Source organism: Sus scrofa, chromosome 1 (assembly GCF_000003025.6).
Source record: "Sus scrofa isolate TJ Tabasco breed Duroc chromosome 1, Sscrofa11.1, whole genome shotgun sequence".
Taxonomy (NCBI): Eukaryota; Metazoa; Chordata; class Mammalia; order Artiodactyla; family Suidae; genus Sus; species Sus scrofa.
In genome coordinates, this window is record NC_010443.5 from 246663471 (window position 1) to 246681239 (window position 17769).

At 35.9% G+C, this 17769-nt stretch overlaps 1 protein-coding gene across 4 annotated transcripts in view; it reads left to right on the forward strand.

Moving 5' to 3' along the window:
- SLC44A1 (solute carrier family 44 member 1) overlaps positions 1-17769 on the forward strand; it is a 212067-nt gene that overhangs the window by 115010 nt on the left and 79288 nt on the right. For all 4 annotated transcript variants that reach the window (XR_002337141.1, XM_003480567.3, XM_021067056.1 and 1 more), the window contains exons 5-7: positions 8099-8192; positions 14692-14861; positions 16877-16966. Coding sequence is in view for 3 of the 4 variants with exons in the window: in XM_003480567.3 (XP_003480615.1) it covers positions 8099-8192; positions 14692-14861; positions 16877-16966 (354 nt within the window). In the remaining variant the exon portion in view is untranslated. The remainder of the gene's footprint in view (positions 1-8098; positions 8193-14691; positions 14862-16876; positions 16967-17769) is intronic.

Below are 17769 nucleotides of genomic sequence, written 5' to 3' on the forward strand. Positions count from 1 at the left end.
AATGATAATTTTAAATCTTATTGTAAAATGTACTTTTTTTAAACCAGAATGGAAAGATAATATAAATCATTTTTAGTTTTAAGTTTCCATGACAACATCTGAAGGTACTTTTAGCACTTACCATCCATTCATGTGAACTTTTATTACCTTTACAAATTATTTGAAATCTTTAGAAGGGAAAGCTCTTATTTCCTATAGTAATGTAAGAAATGCATTTATTAGGCAAGTAATATTTCCTTAATTCTTTGTCTCTTTTGGACAAGAAAGAGGAGTTGTTTTCTTGGACACTTAATTTTTGGAATGCTTCTGTCAAGTGTGTCTGACTAGAATAGAAAGCTTGGAAAAAATAGTTGGAAATTAGATTGGTTGCTTGGAGATGCTGCCATATTCCAAAGAGCTTTAAAAGACAGGCAGAAGATTTCAGATGCATATAAAAGAGTAAGTTTTAGTACATGAATTGAGTGGTAGGCATCCAAATGTGCATTTTATTATTTTGGTTCATAGTGTATATATGACACAAATATCATAAATATACAATGCTAGAGAATGAAGCAATTTAATAGTTGCTGTTAAAAAATTAGAGCTGTCAAATATCACAAAGACTCGGTATTAAACTTCTTTGGTTCTTTGTTTATCATCTTGCTGCAGTGGTGCATGCGTTTCCAGGGGGCAGTATCATGCTTTATTCATCTCTGAGTATCCAAGCCCCAATATATAACCTCACATAGCAGCTATTCATGTTTTCTGAAAGAATGATAGACTGAATTTCCCTCTTCATCTCTATTGCTACTTAATAATTTCTCATTCTCTTAACACACTATCTTTTGCTCAATTCTGTGTCCATGTGAGTTGCCACCAGCAGGTAAATTGTTTAGCTACAGTCTAACTAGAATTGCTGTGAAATTGGCTATTTTTATTCACCTCTAAATAATTCATCTTATTCATTCATTCATTTATCTCTCTTATACATGCTCTCCAAGTGATTATTCATGCCTTTTCTTCTCTTAAGCTCTCTTGTTCTTTCTCCTTCCTAACCTTATGCCCTGGAGAAGAAATTAAAACCATCTGGTGGGAGCTCTCATCATTTTCAGCAGAGCATGAATCCATCAGCTTTCCTTCCTTCTAGTTTCTGATGAATAAGTTTCTTTCCTCCCTTATTATCATTATTTTTGAAAACTCAAGTGAGGTTAGAGGGACAAAGAATCGCCCTCCCTCTGAAGCTAACTTCAGCTTTACTTGAGACTTTGATCTCAGCCCAGCTAGATCACAACAGTGGTAAAGAGAAGGGAAGATAATGCCTGCTCAGAGTTCCTTCCCTCTCTCTCCCGTTCCTGATTCTGGCCCTACCATCACCTCTGGCCCATAGTCCACCATTCACTTGACTCTACTGTCCCCATTGTTCATCCTGGGTATCTGAGTCTGAATAGGTAAACCAATGTACCATTTATTGGTACCTGCTTTGTGCCATGCCCTGTGCCAAATGCTTCACCTGTCATTTTATTCTTTCTACATGCAGTCTAAATTCTCATTATCCTCAGAAATGAGGACAACCTGTATCCTGACTGCATGTTCTCAGTTGGTGCTGATATTTTATGTGGAATTCCTTATTATCTTTTCTATTGCTCTTATCAAACTATTGTATAATGAGTATTTTGTTTTCCCTAACGCAGGGGTAAAATGGCAGAAATCTTACTTTCCTTTTGCTCGTGTCCCATACATAGCATGTGAACGAGGCACTCCCATTGAAGAGTGCTTTTCACTGTGCTGTAGTTGTGTACATTCTGAGAGCCTTCTGGCCTGCCATTTGGACTGGGTTCACATTTTGAGTAGAGACATGCAACTTGGTGACTGACTCAGTGATTTTAGTTGAAAACCTTGAGAGATTGTGTGATCCGTTCAGATAAAATAGGTGAATAGTAACAAGCCTTTTGATTATTGTTATCTAGTTGGTAAGTTTAGAGTTAGTAGGAATAGATGATTAGATTATTACCCTTTTTTTTTTAACCAGTCAGTAACACTACAAATTAAACCACAGAATTAGTATGGATTCTTATTAGCCATAGTGAATTAAAAGATTGGACTTGCCATCATTAATAAGTAAATGAAATTGCAACTGATTTAGTTGCCTACACATCAGAGAAAAAAGGAGTTCCCTTGTGGCACAGCAGGTTAAGGATCTGACATTGTCACTGCAACAGCTTGGGTCACTGCTGTGGTACAGGTTAGATCCTTGGCCCAGGAACACTTCCACATGCCATAGGGGAGGCAGAGAGAGAGAGAGAAAGAAAAAGAAAGAGAGAACGAAAGAAAGAGGGAAAGGGAGGGAGGGAGGAAGGAGGGAAAAAAATCCTTAAATTTGGTAATACAATTTCAACTAATTCCTTCATTCAACAAATAATTAGATAGCACCCATTAAATATGTGCCAGAGAGACAAAAACAAGTAATAGTCCCCGTGTTTAAGGAACTTGTATCAAGGAGACGGTCAAACTTCTCTTTGTCCTCATGATATCTAGTAGAAGTCTTATGCATAGGTATCCACAGTTAATTCACTCAGCAAGTATTTACTGTGTGCCTAATATGTGCCAGTAGTTGTTGACAGGTGATGTCATATCTCCACCTGATTAATGGTGCTTCTTAGAAATTGCAAATTTGTCCAGTTGGTTACTAGATATTGAAATTGGAAAATTGTCTTGCTTTCTTCTGGCATATAAATATATATAATGCTTTCCTAATTAGAGAGAAAGGGGTTAAATTCATTGAACTTCACATAGTAGTGTAATTTGTTTTTCATAATGAAAACTTCTCTGCCTTGAAAGATTTTCTTTTTTATTAACTACAGTTTTCTAAAGGATGTTTATTAAGGAATCTTTTTTCTCTTAATTTTAGTGTATCCTATGAATATTACTGTGGTAGCAAATCAAACAAAATTTTAAAGCAAGACTTCGTCTTCTTTATTATTATTATTTGAATTATTGTTTCAAATAATTTGATGTTTTAGACTAGTGGTTCTTAACTCAGGGTAAATTTACATCTGCCAGTGGTGCCCACCCACCCCCAGGACATTGAGTAGTGTCAGGAGACATTTTTGGTTACCACAGCTGGCTGAGAGGTTACAGGGAGGCTGCCGGCATCTAGTGGATAGAGACCAGGGTTGCTGCTAAACATCCTGTGAATGCACAGGACAGCCCCCCTACAACTGAGTATTGCCTAAGAATTTTATTAATACCAAGGCTTAGCAATCTTGTTTTAGTATTCTTTGTATTGAATCGTGAAAAGCATATAACATTGTATATAACATGTAACACAAAAACATGCGGTTAAAAATAGGTACTTCTTTCTTTCTTTTTTTAAAATCAGGGTGTCTCTTTTCTTGAGCAGATGGCTTTTGAGTGCTGTGTGCCAGGAGATAGGAGTTGGAGATATTTTGAAGGCATAAGGCCCCAGTTCTCAAAGAACTTACATTCTAAAGATAGAGATGATATGTAAACTAAAAAAATTATGAAATAATATACTAAGCTTTATAATAGAGCTATGCAGTAAATAGCTTTGTTTGGATGCATCAGAGAAAACTTGATGGAGAAGGTGAAGCTTGAGTAGTTTGTGGGAATTCCATTCAAACTTGGACACTCCTTCAGGTGCGAGTTAGGAAAGGAGAGCCCAAGCAGAGGGACCAGCACGTGGAAAAGCCTAGAAGTTTGTTTTGTTTTTTTCTTTTCTTGTTTTTTTTTTTTTTTTTTTTTTTTTCTTTCTTTTCTTTTGAAGGCCATACCTACAGCCTATGGAGATTCCTGGGCTAGGGATCCAATCCAAGCTGCATCTGCGACCTACTCCACGGCTTTCGGCAATGCTGGATCCTAACCCACTGAGTGAGGCCAGGGATTGAACCCGCATCCTCACGGACGGTATGTGGGTTCTTAACCCTTGGAACCAAAACAGAAACTCCTGGAAACTTGTTAAATAGCAAGAATTATAAGTTTATTATGTTTGAATGAGGCTGGAGGTTTATGTAGAGGCCTGCTTTAGGAGGGCCTGGAAACCAAGGAGGTTGCAATTTATCCTGAGGCAGGGGTGTAATACAACTAATGTCCAGTTTGTAGAAATTGTTCTGAAGGTTGTGTGCTGAGTGGAGGTAAGAAGCCCTTTGAGAGAGTAGTTTAACTGACCTAATAAGAGATCATGATTGTCTGAAATAACTAATAAGGTCTGATTGTCAGGACTTGGTATCTTGAATTCTTGAATAGTATGGAAAGATGAAGATAAATAAGATATAGGATAACTCCCACACTTCATTGTGGGGATTTCATGGATGGTGGAGCTGTTAAGCAGGGTAGAACAAATGCGGGAGGAGGCAGAGCAGATTTGGAGAGTGGGGGATGGAAAAAAAATTTTTCAAACATATTTTCTTTGTGGTGTCTATGAAACATAGACTTTTTTTTTTTTAACCCAGGAGCTTATTGAATAATTGTCTGATTAAGATTATTCAGAATGATACAGAAGAAGCATTGTGGCCTTGGAGTACAGAATTCTGTTTTGTAGTTTGCCAGTGATTGCTTAAAAGGCCTAGAATATGACTTATTTTTTTCATCTGTAGTGTTTGGAGCATGGTGATAGAAACATACTTCTTAAGGGAGTTGTTATAAGTGATATTGAGCTAAAGAATAAATAATTGAGTATTATAAGGCATTTGAAATATTGTTGTAGTTAAACATTCTGGGGCCTATAGCAACCGTTTACCAAGATAAATGTTTATATACCCAAGTTAGGTTCCTAAGATCACTCATTTTGATGGCCTTTGAATAACATTGGCTGCATTGCATGGATTGCCTCTGGTGTGGCCTAGATAAGTTTTTATTTTTTGTTTTAGACGTTTCTTTACTCTAGCATGGTTTTTTCCTGCTTTTTGCATTAGAAGAAAAATGTTGTCTCCCTGTTTATAACCAAACATTCTATGCTAAGTATTGCTTATACTTCTACTATTGGAAAAACAGATACTACCTTAAAAGTGTTCACTGAAAATGCATTAGCTAATAAACATGAAAAGCAAAACAATTTTAAAACATTGACCCTTTCTGGGTTGTTTTAATGTCCTCCACTGAGGCTTCTTTGCCCATCGACTCTTTGAGCAGGAAGCAATATAAGGTTTCTTCTGATTGTTACTACTAACACTTTGTAAAGATCTTTTTCCTTTAATCTATTTAGTACAGGATCTATTTAGTACTGGCCTCTGTCCCAGAATACCATCAGAGATAAGACTATTATCCTTTCATTGAGCATCATCCTGGGAAAGTCTTTGTAAAATTGAACTTTGTTGCACCTGCTGACCTCCTTTTTTAAATGAAAAAGGGGCAGGGATGGGGATTATGCTTACTGAATTCAGATGGAGCCTGTGTTTGACAGGACTGACACAAAATGTTTTAGTTAGGCCCTTTTATATTGTGCAATCGATTCCATCTTGGACTCTGAAAGAAGTAAGTTGTCTATTCAGATCAGGAAGTTGATGATCACATTGGGTGCTCTGTAGTTATTGGCACAGTGGCTATTGTTTTCACAAGCAGTTCTATAATACGACTCCCAGCTATTTCAGAATTAATCTAACATGTTTGCTTGCCGTTGCTATCATGCTTTCTCTTAAAATTGCTGTAAATAGAACCTAGTGGCATTATCTTTAAACATGAAAGCCTAATTTTAGAAGACTTAGATATTTAATATTCATGTTTAACTTAAAAAAATAAGTCATTAAAATGGAAGAGCATGATCAAATACAATTTCAGAAACTTAGTTTCTTATTGAGTCTAGAAATATTTTACACTATCAGAGTTCCTGTTGTGGCACAGTGGAAATGAATCCACGAGGATGCAGGTTCCATCCCTGCCCTCGATCAGTGGGTTAAAGATCCGGCATTGCCATGTGCTGTGGTGTAGGTCACAGATGAGGCTCAGACCCTGCATTGCTGTGGCTGTGGTGTAGGCCGGCAGCTGCAGCTCTATTCAACCCCTAGTCTGGGAACTTCCATATGCCCTCAGTATGGCCCTAAAAAGACCAAATAAATAAAAATATTTTACACAAATTATTTTTATTTAAAATAGATACTACAGAGAAATCTCAATAGTGTGTAATAATCTATATGGATAAATAATCTGAAAAGGAATGAATATATGTAAATGTATGACTGATTCACTTTGCTCTACACTTGAAACTAACACAACATTGTAAGTCAACTACAATAAAATTTTTTCAGAACAATAGATGCTACATGTATTTATGTAAATATGTTATTAAGGCCCACATGGTCACACACTTAGCAAGTTAGTTGCTGGTTTGGGGGCAGCATTACTGAGTTAAATCCAGGTTTGTGGCTTTCTAAAAATTCTTTTGATTGAAAGGACAAAATGAATGAAATAACATCTGCCAATTTTATTGTCCCAACAAATCTTTTTTCCTTTTTTTTTTTCCTTTTGTGGGTGTACCCACAGCATATGAAAGTTCCTGTGCCAGGGAGCTGTAGCCATGTCTCTGCCACAGAGACAACACCAGATCCTTAGCCCTTTGTGCCACAGTGGGAACTCCCCAACAAATCTTTTTTCTTCTTTTCTTTTGTCTTTTTAGGGTTGCACCCTTGGCATATGGAGGTTCCCAGGCTAGGGGTCAAATTGGAGCTATAGCTGCAGCAATACCAGAGCTATGTTTGAGACCTATACCACAGCCCATGGCAATGCTGGATCCTCAGCCCACTAAGAAAGGCCAGGGGTTGAACCTGTGTCCTCAGGGATGCTTGTCAGATTGGTTGCTGCTGAGCCACAATGGGAACTCCCAAATCTCTCTCTCTCTCTCTTTTTTTTTTTTTGATCTTTTTTTTTTTTTTTTTTCTTTTGTCTTTTTAGGCTGCACCCTTGGCATATGGAGGTTCCCAGGCTAGGGGTCGAATTGGAGCTGTAGCGTTAACCCACTGAGCAAGGGCGGGGACCGAACCCACAACCTCATGGTTCCTAGTCGGATTCGTTAACCACTGCGCCATGACAGGAACTCCCAATTTATTGGTTTTTATCAATTAGTTCAGTTTATTTACAGTTACTTTTTCATATCTTTTAAATTAGAAAAAAGTAATGTATTAACTGAATACATATGTGCTATATCAAATTATTTTAAATATTTAGTAATGGAAAGCCTGGAAAGGAGAGATGGCATATGCAGTTGAAGATGGGTTTTGTAGTCAAAGAGTTCTAGGGTTTGATCTCAGCTTTACTGCTTAGTAGCTCTGTCATCGTGGGCAGGTTATCTGCTTTATCTCTTAGCCTCTCTTAGCTCCTCTTTAAAATGGGCTTAATAATGCCTGCCTAATAGGGTTACAGTAAATGATATAATTTATATATATGATGAGGGGCTCATCCCACCAGTGAGTTCCCGGCATGATAGAAGGAGGGGACAGTTCCTTCGCCTATCTCAGCCCTCCTCTTGAGATGAGAAACTTGTCTGGGGAACACAACTAGCCTTAGGAATTGGCTACTCTCAGTCTGACCCTTAGAAGCACTGGGGCTGGCAAAAACCCTTGGTTTCTTCAAGAGGAGAATTTTCTTTTGGCTGTACCCAAGGCATGTGAAAGTTCCTGGGCCAGGAATTGAACCCATGCAACAACAATGACCTAAACCACAGGTGACCACACTGGATCCTTAACCTGCTGTGCCACAAGAGAACTCCTAGAGGAGAATTTTATTATGTTTCTTTTGTTCCCTTGTTTGGAGACTTTCCTAAACACAGTTTGGTTAGTTTCAATGAAAAGTTAACGCTTTATTAAAGAAAAAAAGTGCATATATATGTCATCTTGTATAGGGCCTGACATATGGCACTCTGTAAAGGTAGTTCTAGTACTTGTTGTTATTACCTTTAATATTATGAATTAAAATTTGTACTTAAGTTACCAGAGAACAATCTGCTGCAGATGATTGAGGACTGATCCTATAGACTAAATCAGACTTTTATTAATTCTCTACTGTTTGAAAGTTGTATCTGTTAACATTAACTTTAAAATTAAAGTGACTTAATAAAAGGATGTATTTAGACTGTGTCCTGCTAGTTAACTCATAGCTTTTCTTTCAACAGGCTCTGCACTGTGCAGCTACAGCCTAAAGCCTTCTGAATACACCACGTCTTCAAAAGCTCCTGTTCTTTGCCCCAAGCTACCTGTTCCAGCGAGGTAAATTTTATTGTGTTTTGTTAACTTGTGACATTTGTTTTTGTAGGGAGATTTTAAACTGGTATATGTTATTCTCAGAAAAGAGTCACTTGATGGTACTCGTTGCTCAGGTCCAGTACTTTTACAATAAAATTTTTAACATAGTCATAGAAATGACAACATGAATTTCACATCATTTTTAAACACACACACACACAAGGCAAACAACTTTTCTCATTCTCAGATATTTTAAATTTCTTTGGGGGGCTCACTTCTTTTTAATACCATAATGTTTAAGTATACAAAGGTACTGAATCATCATAAAATCTACAACAAAATTAAAAGCCAAGTCTCATTCTCCAGAGATTCTTTGAAGTTGATTGTACTAATAACCTACTGGGATTATTTTAAAATGTTCTTTGTAAATTTAAAAATTATGCCAGTGATTATTCTCCATTATTTATTTCAGGCTATATCCTTTAGGTATACTCTCTATAATAAACTGTTTGCCATGTCTATAATAAGCTGTTTGTCTCATGCAATAAACAATGTCAAGTACCTATTCCATGTAGTAGATACAAAGATGAAATAAGAAATGGTTTTTGTTTGGAAGGATCTCATAGGAGTTATAAGTAAAGCAGATTTTAAAATTATAAATTGATTTTTTAAAAAGGAAGTAAGTTCTTAGCATTCCTGTCGTGGCTCAGTGGTTAACAAACCTGCCTAGTATCCATGGGGACTTGGGTTTGATCCCTGGCCTTGCTCAGTAGGTTAAGGATCCACCGTTGCCTTGAGCTGTGTGTAGGTTCGCAGACACAGCTCAGATCTGGCATTGCTGTGGCATAGGCCAGCAGCTACAGCTCCGGTTCTGTCCCTAGCCTGGGAACCTCCATGTGCTGCGAGTGTGGCCTTAAAAAGACCAAAAAAAAAAAAAAAAAAAAAAAGAAAGAAATTCTCAAGCATTGTAGAGTAAATCTTCAGAATTAGATATATAGTATTTGGAGCATGTCTGATCTTGAGAACTTCAGTATGTATCACTAACCATGAACACGCATATTCTCCAGGAGTACTGAATCAAAACCACTTTTTATTGTGTCTCAGTACATTATAACAAGTTAAAATTCTGAGACTTAATCTTATATTTCCTTTCCTTCAGCTTGCTTATGGGTGTTACGTGTGCTTTATTAAACCAGAATTTGAAATTTTCTGTTGAAAAGTCGACAAAGGATATATCAGTTTAATTGATTTCCAGCTCTTTTAGTCTTGTCAAGTTGCTATTGAAATTAAAATTTAAAGCCTACAGTCATAAAAATAGTGGGACTGTTTTAAAAGATACTAAGTAGGAGGGACCTACAAATTATAGGCTTAGACCAAAAGGTGGGGAGACTATTCCTGAAAATTGAGAATATTAGGGAGGCTATGACAGTAAAGAAAGGAGGTTCATTGAATAGAGAAAATTATCAGTATAAAAACAAGAAAATCTCTGTTCTTGTATCTGTTCAACTGCCAAAGCCTGTCTTAAACGCATACTTTGAATATAGAGTCACGATTATAAGGATAAATGTGTTATAAAAGGATAACCAGACGGCCATGGTATGAGAATGAGGTTGCTCTGCTCTTGTGTAATATGGGGCTGGGGGTGGGAAAGAGTTCATACTGCAATTCCTCTTCCACCTCTGACCTCTGACTTTACCAGGTTGAGGACTGCCTATTTCTGGTTATACTGGATTATCCAGTCCTGGCCGCATGCTCACTTACATCTCACATGTAGCATCCTAAGGGCATTCACTAGGAGACAAAGCGTAGTATCGTGGGGGTGCGGAGTGGGGAGGACTTTGGTTTTAGAGATGGATAGGCCTGGCTTTGGATTTGCTTCTAACAAGGTTTATCCACTGTCTCAGTAATCCAAGATGTAATGCTGAACCTTCGCCACCTGAAAACTGGCTATATACTATGTTGATATTATAAAGATCCTCATGTTTTACTTATCTTAGTATTTCACCATCTAAGTATCTTAACACTTTTGTCTGAACTCAGCCCGTTGGAAAGTAAAAGAGAAGGAATAGTTGATAGAAAGAAAGCAAATCAGGACTTTGTAAATACCATCATCTAGTATATGGCAAACAAAGTGAAAGGATCAGAAAGCAAGAATGAATTAGTTTTAATAAAAAATTTTGGGGCGCTATCTGTTTCCACCCATAGTACTAGATACCAAATCTCCAACGGTGAGTAAGTCTAGTCTTTGTCTTTAAGAAACTTTGTCCATACAAAAAGTAGGGACTGTGCTTTGGTTGCCTTTTTTGCATGCACCTAAAGACCAGCACTAGGGACACCTCTGATGCAGGCAGATGGTATCTTTTATGGCTCCTTTGCTGTCTTTTTTGGAGCATAGCAGCAGACAGAAAGGACTAAACTTTGAGTCCAGATAGACCTGGGGCTGAAATCTCTGCGACCACTTTCTGCTTGTCTGTTTAAGCAAATCTGTTAAGCTCTCAGTAAACCACATTTTCTCATATATAAAACAGGAATATCAGTATCTCTCCTATGGAATTGTCGTAAGAATTAAATAGGATAACATGCATTAACACTCATTCTTGTGCTTGGCATTTGGCTTAAGGAATATTATTTCTATTTCTCCCCTTTCCCCCAACCTTACTGGCACCTTTTGCAGCTGAAGGTAATGCCTGTTTTAGAGAAAAGTTGTTATGAACTAATTTGTAGTAAAATGTTAGTGTTACATAATCGCCAAATGGGTACTATTCCTAAGAACTTTTGAATTTTAAAAGCAAATGTCTAGAAAGGGCCATATTGCATCCAAATTCATAACTCTATTGGCAATGTGCTAATAAGCATGGTAGTAATAAGGAAATTAGCCAGCCCATATATTTAGAATACTTAAAAGTTTAGATATTACCAAGGGAAAACTGCAATACTCAAAACAGATTATGTAAGTTCAGTTTATTCATCAAACATTTATTTTGGTACTTCTGGATGCCAGAAAGGATACTAGGTGTTGGAGAATTAATAACATGATATGGAAATGAGAAACCAATAGCCAAAAGAAAAATTATGTATTCATATTTTTAAATGAAGGAGTCAAAGTAAACTAACATTTATAAATCACCCTTTGTGTGTCAGCCACCATGTTAAATTTCTTGTATTATTTTCATTTAACCCTCACAAAAAAGAAAAAAAGGATATTGTCTCTAATTTATAGATGAGGAAATGGAAGATAAGAGATGTTAAATGGATTACCCAAGGTCACACAACTAATTGTTGGGAATCAGAATTTGAAACTAAAGATTTTGTAAAGTCTATACCACATTTAGTTTAAAGGGGAAAAATAAAACAAATATAGGAGAAGAAGAAGGAAAAGAAATAAAATGAAATGTGTGAAAATCATTGCATACTACCATTATATTTTTGGTTACTTATTTCTTGCCTTTGCTGTGCTGTACAGATACTGCTAGAACGCTTTATTGTTATTCTTTCTTAAATAAACCTTTTAATTAGAAATCATATGTAATTGCTTATTTATGACCTGAAGTATTAAAATAATTGTGCGAGATGCAAACCTCCTGTCCTCTCTTATGAAGGCATATGGACAAGAGATAGTAGGCCTTGTTTGTCATCATACTTTGAGGGATCTCATTAACTGTGCTAGTCTGGACTTAGAGACAAATGGACAGTATGTTTGTCAAGGTAAGACACAATTTTCCTATGGATGGCTAATTAAAAAAAAAATCTTTAAAAGGTTCATTATAAATTCATTTTGTTCTTGTTGACTAATGTTTCAATAATGTGGAGCACCACCAGTTCCTAATGGGACAACATTGACTTCTTAAAGATTCAGTATTCTATGGGCTTCTAAAGGTACAAAAATTTGCTATAAATAGAATTCTTTATGCTTGTGGTCTTAATTAAGAAGCACCGAATATATCATTTAGGTTAGATACTCAAGTAGAAATGATGTCATATACTTGGTTCTCAAAAGTATTATTGTCTGAGAGGCGTACAAAATCGGGGAACTCATCATGGAATTTAAATAGTAGAATATAAGCAAACCATTTCAATGCCATAGTACTTAGATTTTTAAATAAGAAAATAATTCAGGTATTAAAACTCATGACTAGTTGTTTTTGTTGGGGGAAAGCTGAATTGGGAAGAATGATCACAAGGGAATCTGTACTTTTTACTTTAAAGCCAGGTATTTAATTTCATTTTTGCTACTGTGTCCAAATATTATCTTCTCTTTTGTTTGCCTTTTATTTCTGATATTCCTTACCAATAAGAGCAGTTTTTGACCATTTTGACAATCAGCTAGACAATGTAGTTAATCAGCTTGTGCTATTTTTATACCTTCAAATTCGGAGCTGTCAGGTAACAGATTGAATTATAAGATATAGGACTGTTGTTATTTTGCTCCAGTTCTTTAAAGGACACTTGTAAAAATACTCTTTGCAATTGGTCAAGTGGTTATATACATTATACATAAATGACTTGAAAGGGTGAATTCAAAACTGAAATTACTTAGCATTTCCTCTTAAATAAAAATGAAGGATTAGAATGTAAAGACTATAATCCTTCTCATTTCAAATCATCTATCCTCATTATAAGTCTGAAAAGCAGAAAAATAGTAAAGCTTCTGGGCATCCCGCCTCTCTTAATTTAGAATCATTGATTTATGGGTGAGCATTATTATTATTATTATCATTATTTATTTTTATTTAAGATATGAAAGACTTAGAGTCAGAGGTCCTATTGTGGCTAAGTGACTTGACGTTGTCTCTATGAGGATGTGGGTTGGATCCCTGGCCTTGTTCAGTAGGTTAAGGATCCGGCCTGGCTGTAAGCTGTGGCATAGGTCTCAGCTGCAGCTCCAATTTGATCCCAAGACTGGGAACTTCCATATGCCTCAGGTGCAGCTGTGAAAAAAATTTTTTTAATAAAAAATAAAAGCACTTACAGAGGACTTACTCCTTCCCTTTCAGCTAACAGATGGAGGGACTGAGAAAGAGATGAAGTGACACACAGCTGTGTAATGTTAGAATCACCCAGGGCTTTTGAACCCAAGTCCAGGTTTCTTTTCTTTATCACAGGTTCTCCTCTCTTTTGGAAATGATAAGTATTTCCTTTTGAGTATAAAAACAAATAACATCCTGTTAGGATACGGGAGATTTAGATGGAGCATCTGGACAGAGATTAAAGTTTATGGTTATATGACAAGAAAAAGGAAAGAGGGGAACAGGTCCAAGAAAATTGGTGGATATTATAAACAAGACATCAGTATCCTTAAAGTGAATGTATTTTATGTTCAAGGTTGGAAGCAAGTGAGTTAAACTGAGATGACATCAGAGATATTAGGGTAGTAAATAAAGCAGAGGAAGATGCAGACAATTGGAGTTCCCATTGTTGCTCAGTGGGTTACAAACCCGACTAGTATCTGTGAGGATGCTCTTTTAGAATCCAAACAAATCACAAGGGCGTGTTCATAGAGCTTTACTTAAAATCTTTTAATGATTAAGTGTATATACATGCTCTCAGAGTTCAAGTAGGACTATGTTATAACAAACCATATTTATGGCACAGTTCATACGTAGCTATGTTCCTTCACAAGTAAAACCTGTGGTTGGCATAAGCCTGATATAATCGATTCCCTCTTTTTTGGACAGAAATAATTTCATAATAATAATAACATATAAAAAGAAAAGAAAATAGTTCAGAATCCCATTACTCTGTTACTCTAACAAATCAGAGATCTTTCACTTCTTTATATTTTTATGTTCTTATTCTTATGTATATATGTCTTTTATACAGAGATGTAATCATCACATTATATATAAATTTGGGGGATTTTTTTCTCTGTACTGTTTCTCTTGTACTAAGTCCTTCCATACATTAGTATTCATAGTTATTGTTTCAAACAGCTACATATTATGCTATATGTTGATGACTCCGTATGACTACTTTGTATGAGAGTTATTAAGCTTGTGCCCCAAATACCTTTTTTAATCTAAGGTTTTGAATGCTGTTCTGATAGAGGAAATATTCTATTAATGGTGCTACACTTAAAGCAAAAAAAGCATGTGTTTTTTTTTTTTATTTTTAAATAGCTTATGGCAAAAATTCATTTTCAGTTCAATGAAGTATATGTTTGTAAGTTTTGTCGTCTGCCCTTTGATTGATAGATGTGTAGGCGGAGGAGTTTAAGTGTTTGGTTTTGCTTTTGGTAGTTGTGTATGTGTGTGTATATGTATGTGTGTTTATTTTCAGAAGGGGAGGGTAATGTCTTCTGTTGGAATATGCACTCCACCCTCTTTGATAAGCTTGTGGTAAGATTTGCATCATGCCCCATGACAGTCATCTTCATAGCATTAAGCTCACAGCTCTTAGCTCCCATGTGGTGTGTGGAGGGTGGAGTGTATTGCAGTCATATTCACCTTTCATTTGTGTGTTTGATGTGGCATTTATATTAAGTAGGAGTAATTTTTTTTCTGATTTTTTTTTCTTGTGTCACCAGTGCACCTATTCCATTCTTCCATCGCTGTGCTCCTGTGAACATTTCCTGCTATGCCAAGTTTGCAGAGGCCCTGATCACCTTTGTCAGTGACAATAGTGTCTTACACAGGCTGATTAGTGGAGTAATGACCAGCAAAGAAATTATATTGGGACTTTGCTTGTTGTCACTAGGTAATTGTTTTTCTCATTATTAGCTATTACATAGTACTGCAGTAGAAGACTGTTCTGTCTTTTAACCAAAATATGAATACTGCTGGGGATACTTGTAAATTGGTTAACTTCCCATAACCGAAATAATTGTTTCAGATTATATATGGTTATACATATATACATATTAAAAAATATATATCTGAAACTCATTTCCCTTCTTTTTCTCTCACTGGAGAAAATGGGTGTTTTCCCCAATTATGGTTGCTAAGTCTGTAATAACCTTTAATACGATAACAGGAGGCTTCCTTTAATGAGTCAACACCCCTTTGTTTTTAGTTATGATTCCAAAAGGCTTTCTTGCTTATAAAACGAGGCCACATCGTCTCTTACTTATTTCCATCAAAGAACATAGATTTCTGATATATTACATTTAAATTATGTAATTTTTTTTTCATTACTACAGTTCATAATATCACTGTATTGCTGGAAAAAATTTGGAAATCTCCACTTGTTAGCCATTGAGGGTTTTTTGGTCAATAAATAGATAATAAAATAAATGTTATTTTTAAGATGTAAACTCCCTATATTATCCTAGAACTATCTGTAGCCACATTATAATTGATAGACTTTTAGTTGGGAGAAGTAAACTGTGGTAGAAACCAAACGACTATTTCATTATATAAGTAAAATGAGTACGTGTGCCCATTTAGCACCAACTATAGTCATTGAGAAGACTAGCTGTATTTCTGTCTTGTCATTAGAGAGTATTTTCTTTTTGCTTAGGTAGTACTTGACTCAGTTGAAATAATGCTGTCCATATGAAAAGCTATTTCTGTGATATTTGAAACACTCCCATCTGTTTTTGGTTCCTGTGCATTTATTGCAAATGTGAGTATCTTAATAATGTTACCTAGTCACAGATCCCAACTGTTTATTTGGTTTGCAAATGGCCCAGGGAAAACTAGACTACTAATCTAGCTTTAGATAGAAATTATTTGGTTTCTGAAATAGATGAATACTTTAACCAAGGAAGAGAAAAATCCAAACCTTAAAAAGAGTCCTAATAATGTTGTTAGGATATTGGACTGCCATTTTTTTAAATTTTTATTTACATTTTATTACTTTTCAAAAAGTCCTTAAAGTAGACTTCTATTTTTTTTCTTTATCAACACGGTTCCCTTTTGAGGTTTAATATCTGTATTCATTTATTTATGAAATGGTACTTTAGCTAATTAAAGACGAACAGATTTCAGAAATGAATCTCCCCATGCAAGGGTTAAATCTTCTCAGTTTCTTTTGAGATTTTCACTCAACGTTTTGGCATGTTGGAATTTAGCTTGGAATGGATAGGGGAGTTGGCTAAACAACTCAAACTAAGCTTTACTCCTTTTTTGAAGTGCTTCTCAATCAGGAGCCCTGACCCCAGTTGAGAAGTAAGGTCAGAGGAATTTTGGCTTCAGTAGTTTCCAGGATATTATTCTATAGGGTCAGACTATCACCTGGAGTTTTAGAGGAAAAGTAACCAGAAAAAGATAATATAACATCTAGCTTGTTGACCAAACGTCAGAGAAGTTGGTCCTGAAGTACATAGATGATTCTAGGAAGTGTAGCACCTAATTTGACTGATCTCTGTCTACCTGTGGAATTTTTTTCTGATCACCAACATGGCATGTCATTCTCTACACTTTGTGTGTTGGCATATATGTTTGCATGTGAGCTCTGATGTTTTCTGGTGGTGAATCCACAACAGTTTTGTGCTGTTTTTGAGTCACCATGTACATTTGCATGTATTTTTCTCTGTCGTTTATAAACCCGCATTTAGGTGCCTTTGGTTTTAAGGGGTGCTGTTCAAATGACAAGTGCCAAAGTCCAAGTATAAAAGTAGCCAGTTTCCTTTCTTACCTAAATTGGGATCATGAACTTGTCAATAGCATTGAATTCCTTTCCTAGGATAAAACAATTAAGAGAGTTTCTCTTTATATTTTCTAATGTTTTCAAATGATTTTCTGTCTGTTCTCTATTTATCTTCCCTGCAGTTCTATCCATGATTTTGATGGTGATAATCAGGTACATATCGAGAATACTTGTGTGGATCTTAACAATTCTGGTCATCCTCGGTTCACTTGGTAAGATGCTTATTCCTTTGTTTTTTAGTAATTAGAATTGAGAGTTAAAGTTTGCTTTTAACAGTCCCTCAGTTCAGCGCCATTTTGGTTATTGTCAATAATGTTCATGTAAAGCCATGAATTCATTTATAAAAAGGAAAGACTGGTGAATGAATTATATTTAAGTTGGTTCACTGAGATCATTAAATCAAGTAAAATGGCAAGGTCAGTGGCCTTTAGTATAAAAGCAAGTGGAGATATTTTTAAAAGGGGGCTAACATTTTTCTGTCAGTAGCAGTTTTAGGGGAAGAGCACAAGAGAAAAAAAAGTGATTGAGGTTCTGTTCTGCTTCTTGCTCTTGAATTTTCACTTAATTCTTCCAGTGCTCCCTGCCTGGCAAGTGAAGGGACCCTATCTTTTTATCTTGTGCTTTTTTAAGGCCAGAGTCAGCCATTCTAAGGCGTTGAAGTTCTTTCAGGTTGAAAAGTGTTCCTGGCAGGATAGCTCTGTGTGTGTGTGTGCCCGTGCGCGCACATGCACGCATATGGGTGTGTCTGTATGTGTGAGTGTATTTAAAATGCTATTATCTGTCTACTGACATTGTAGTTTCTGTTTCTGTTTTAGAGTTTTTAATGAAATCTTCTGGGTTTTCTGTGTTTATTGTCTTAAAAAAAAATTCCCCCTCCCAACTATAAATGTTATACCTGATCATAGTAGAAAATAGAAATAATAGGAAAGAAAATAAATGATTTATTTCATATAATACATCTTCTCTTAAAAGAGTGTTTTCTTTTGCCTTTAAAAAAGTTATAATCATAGGGACC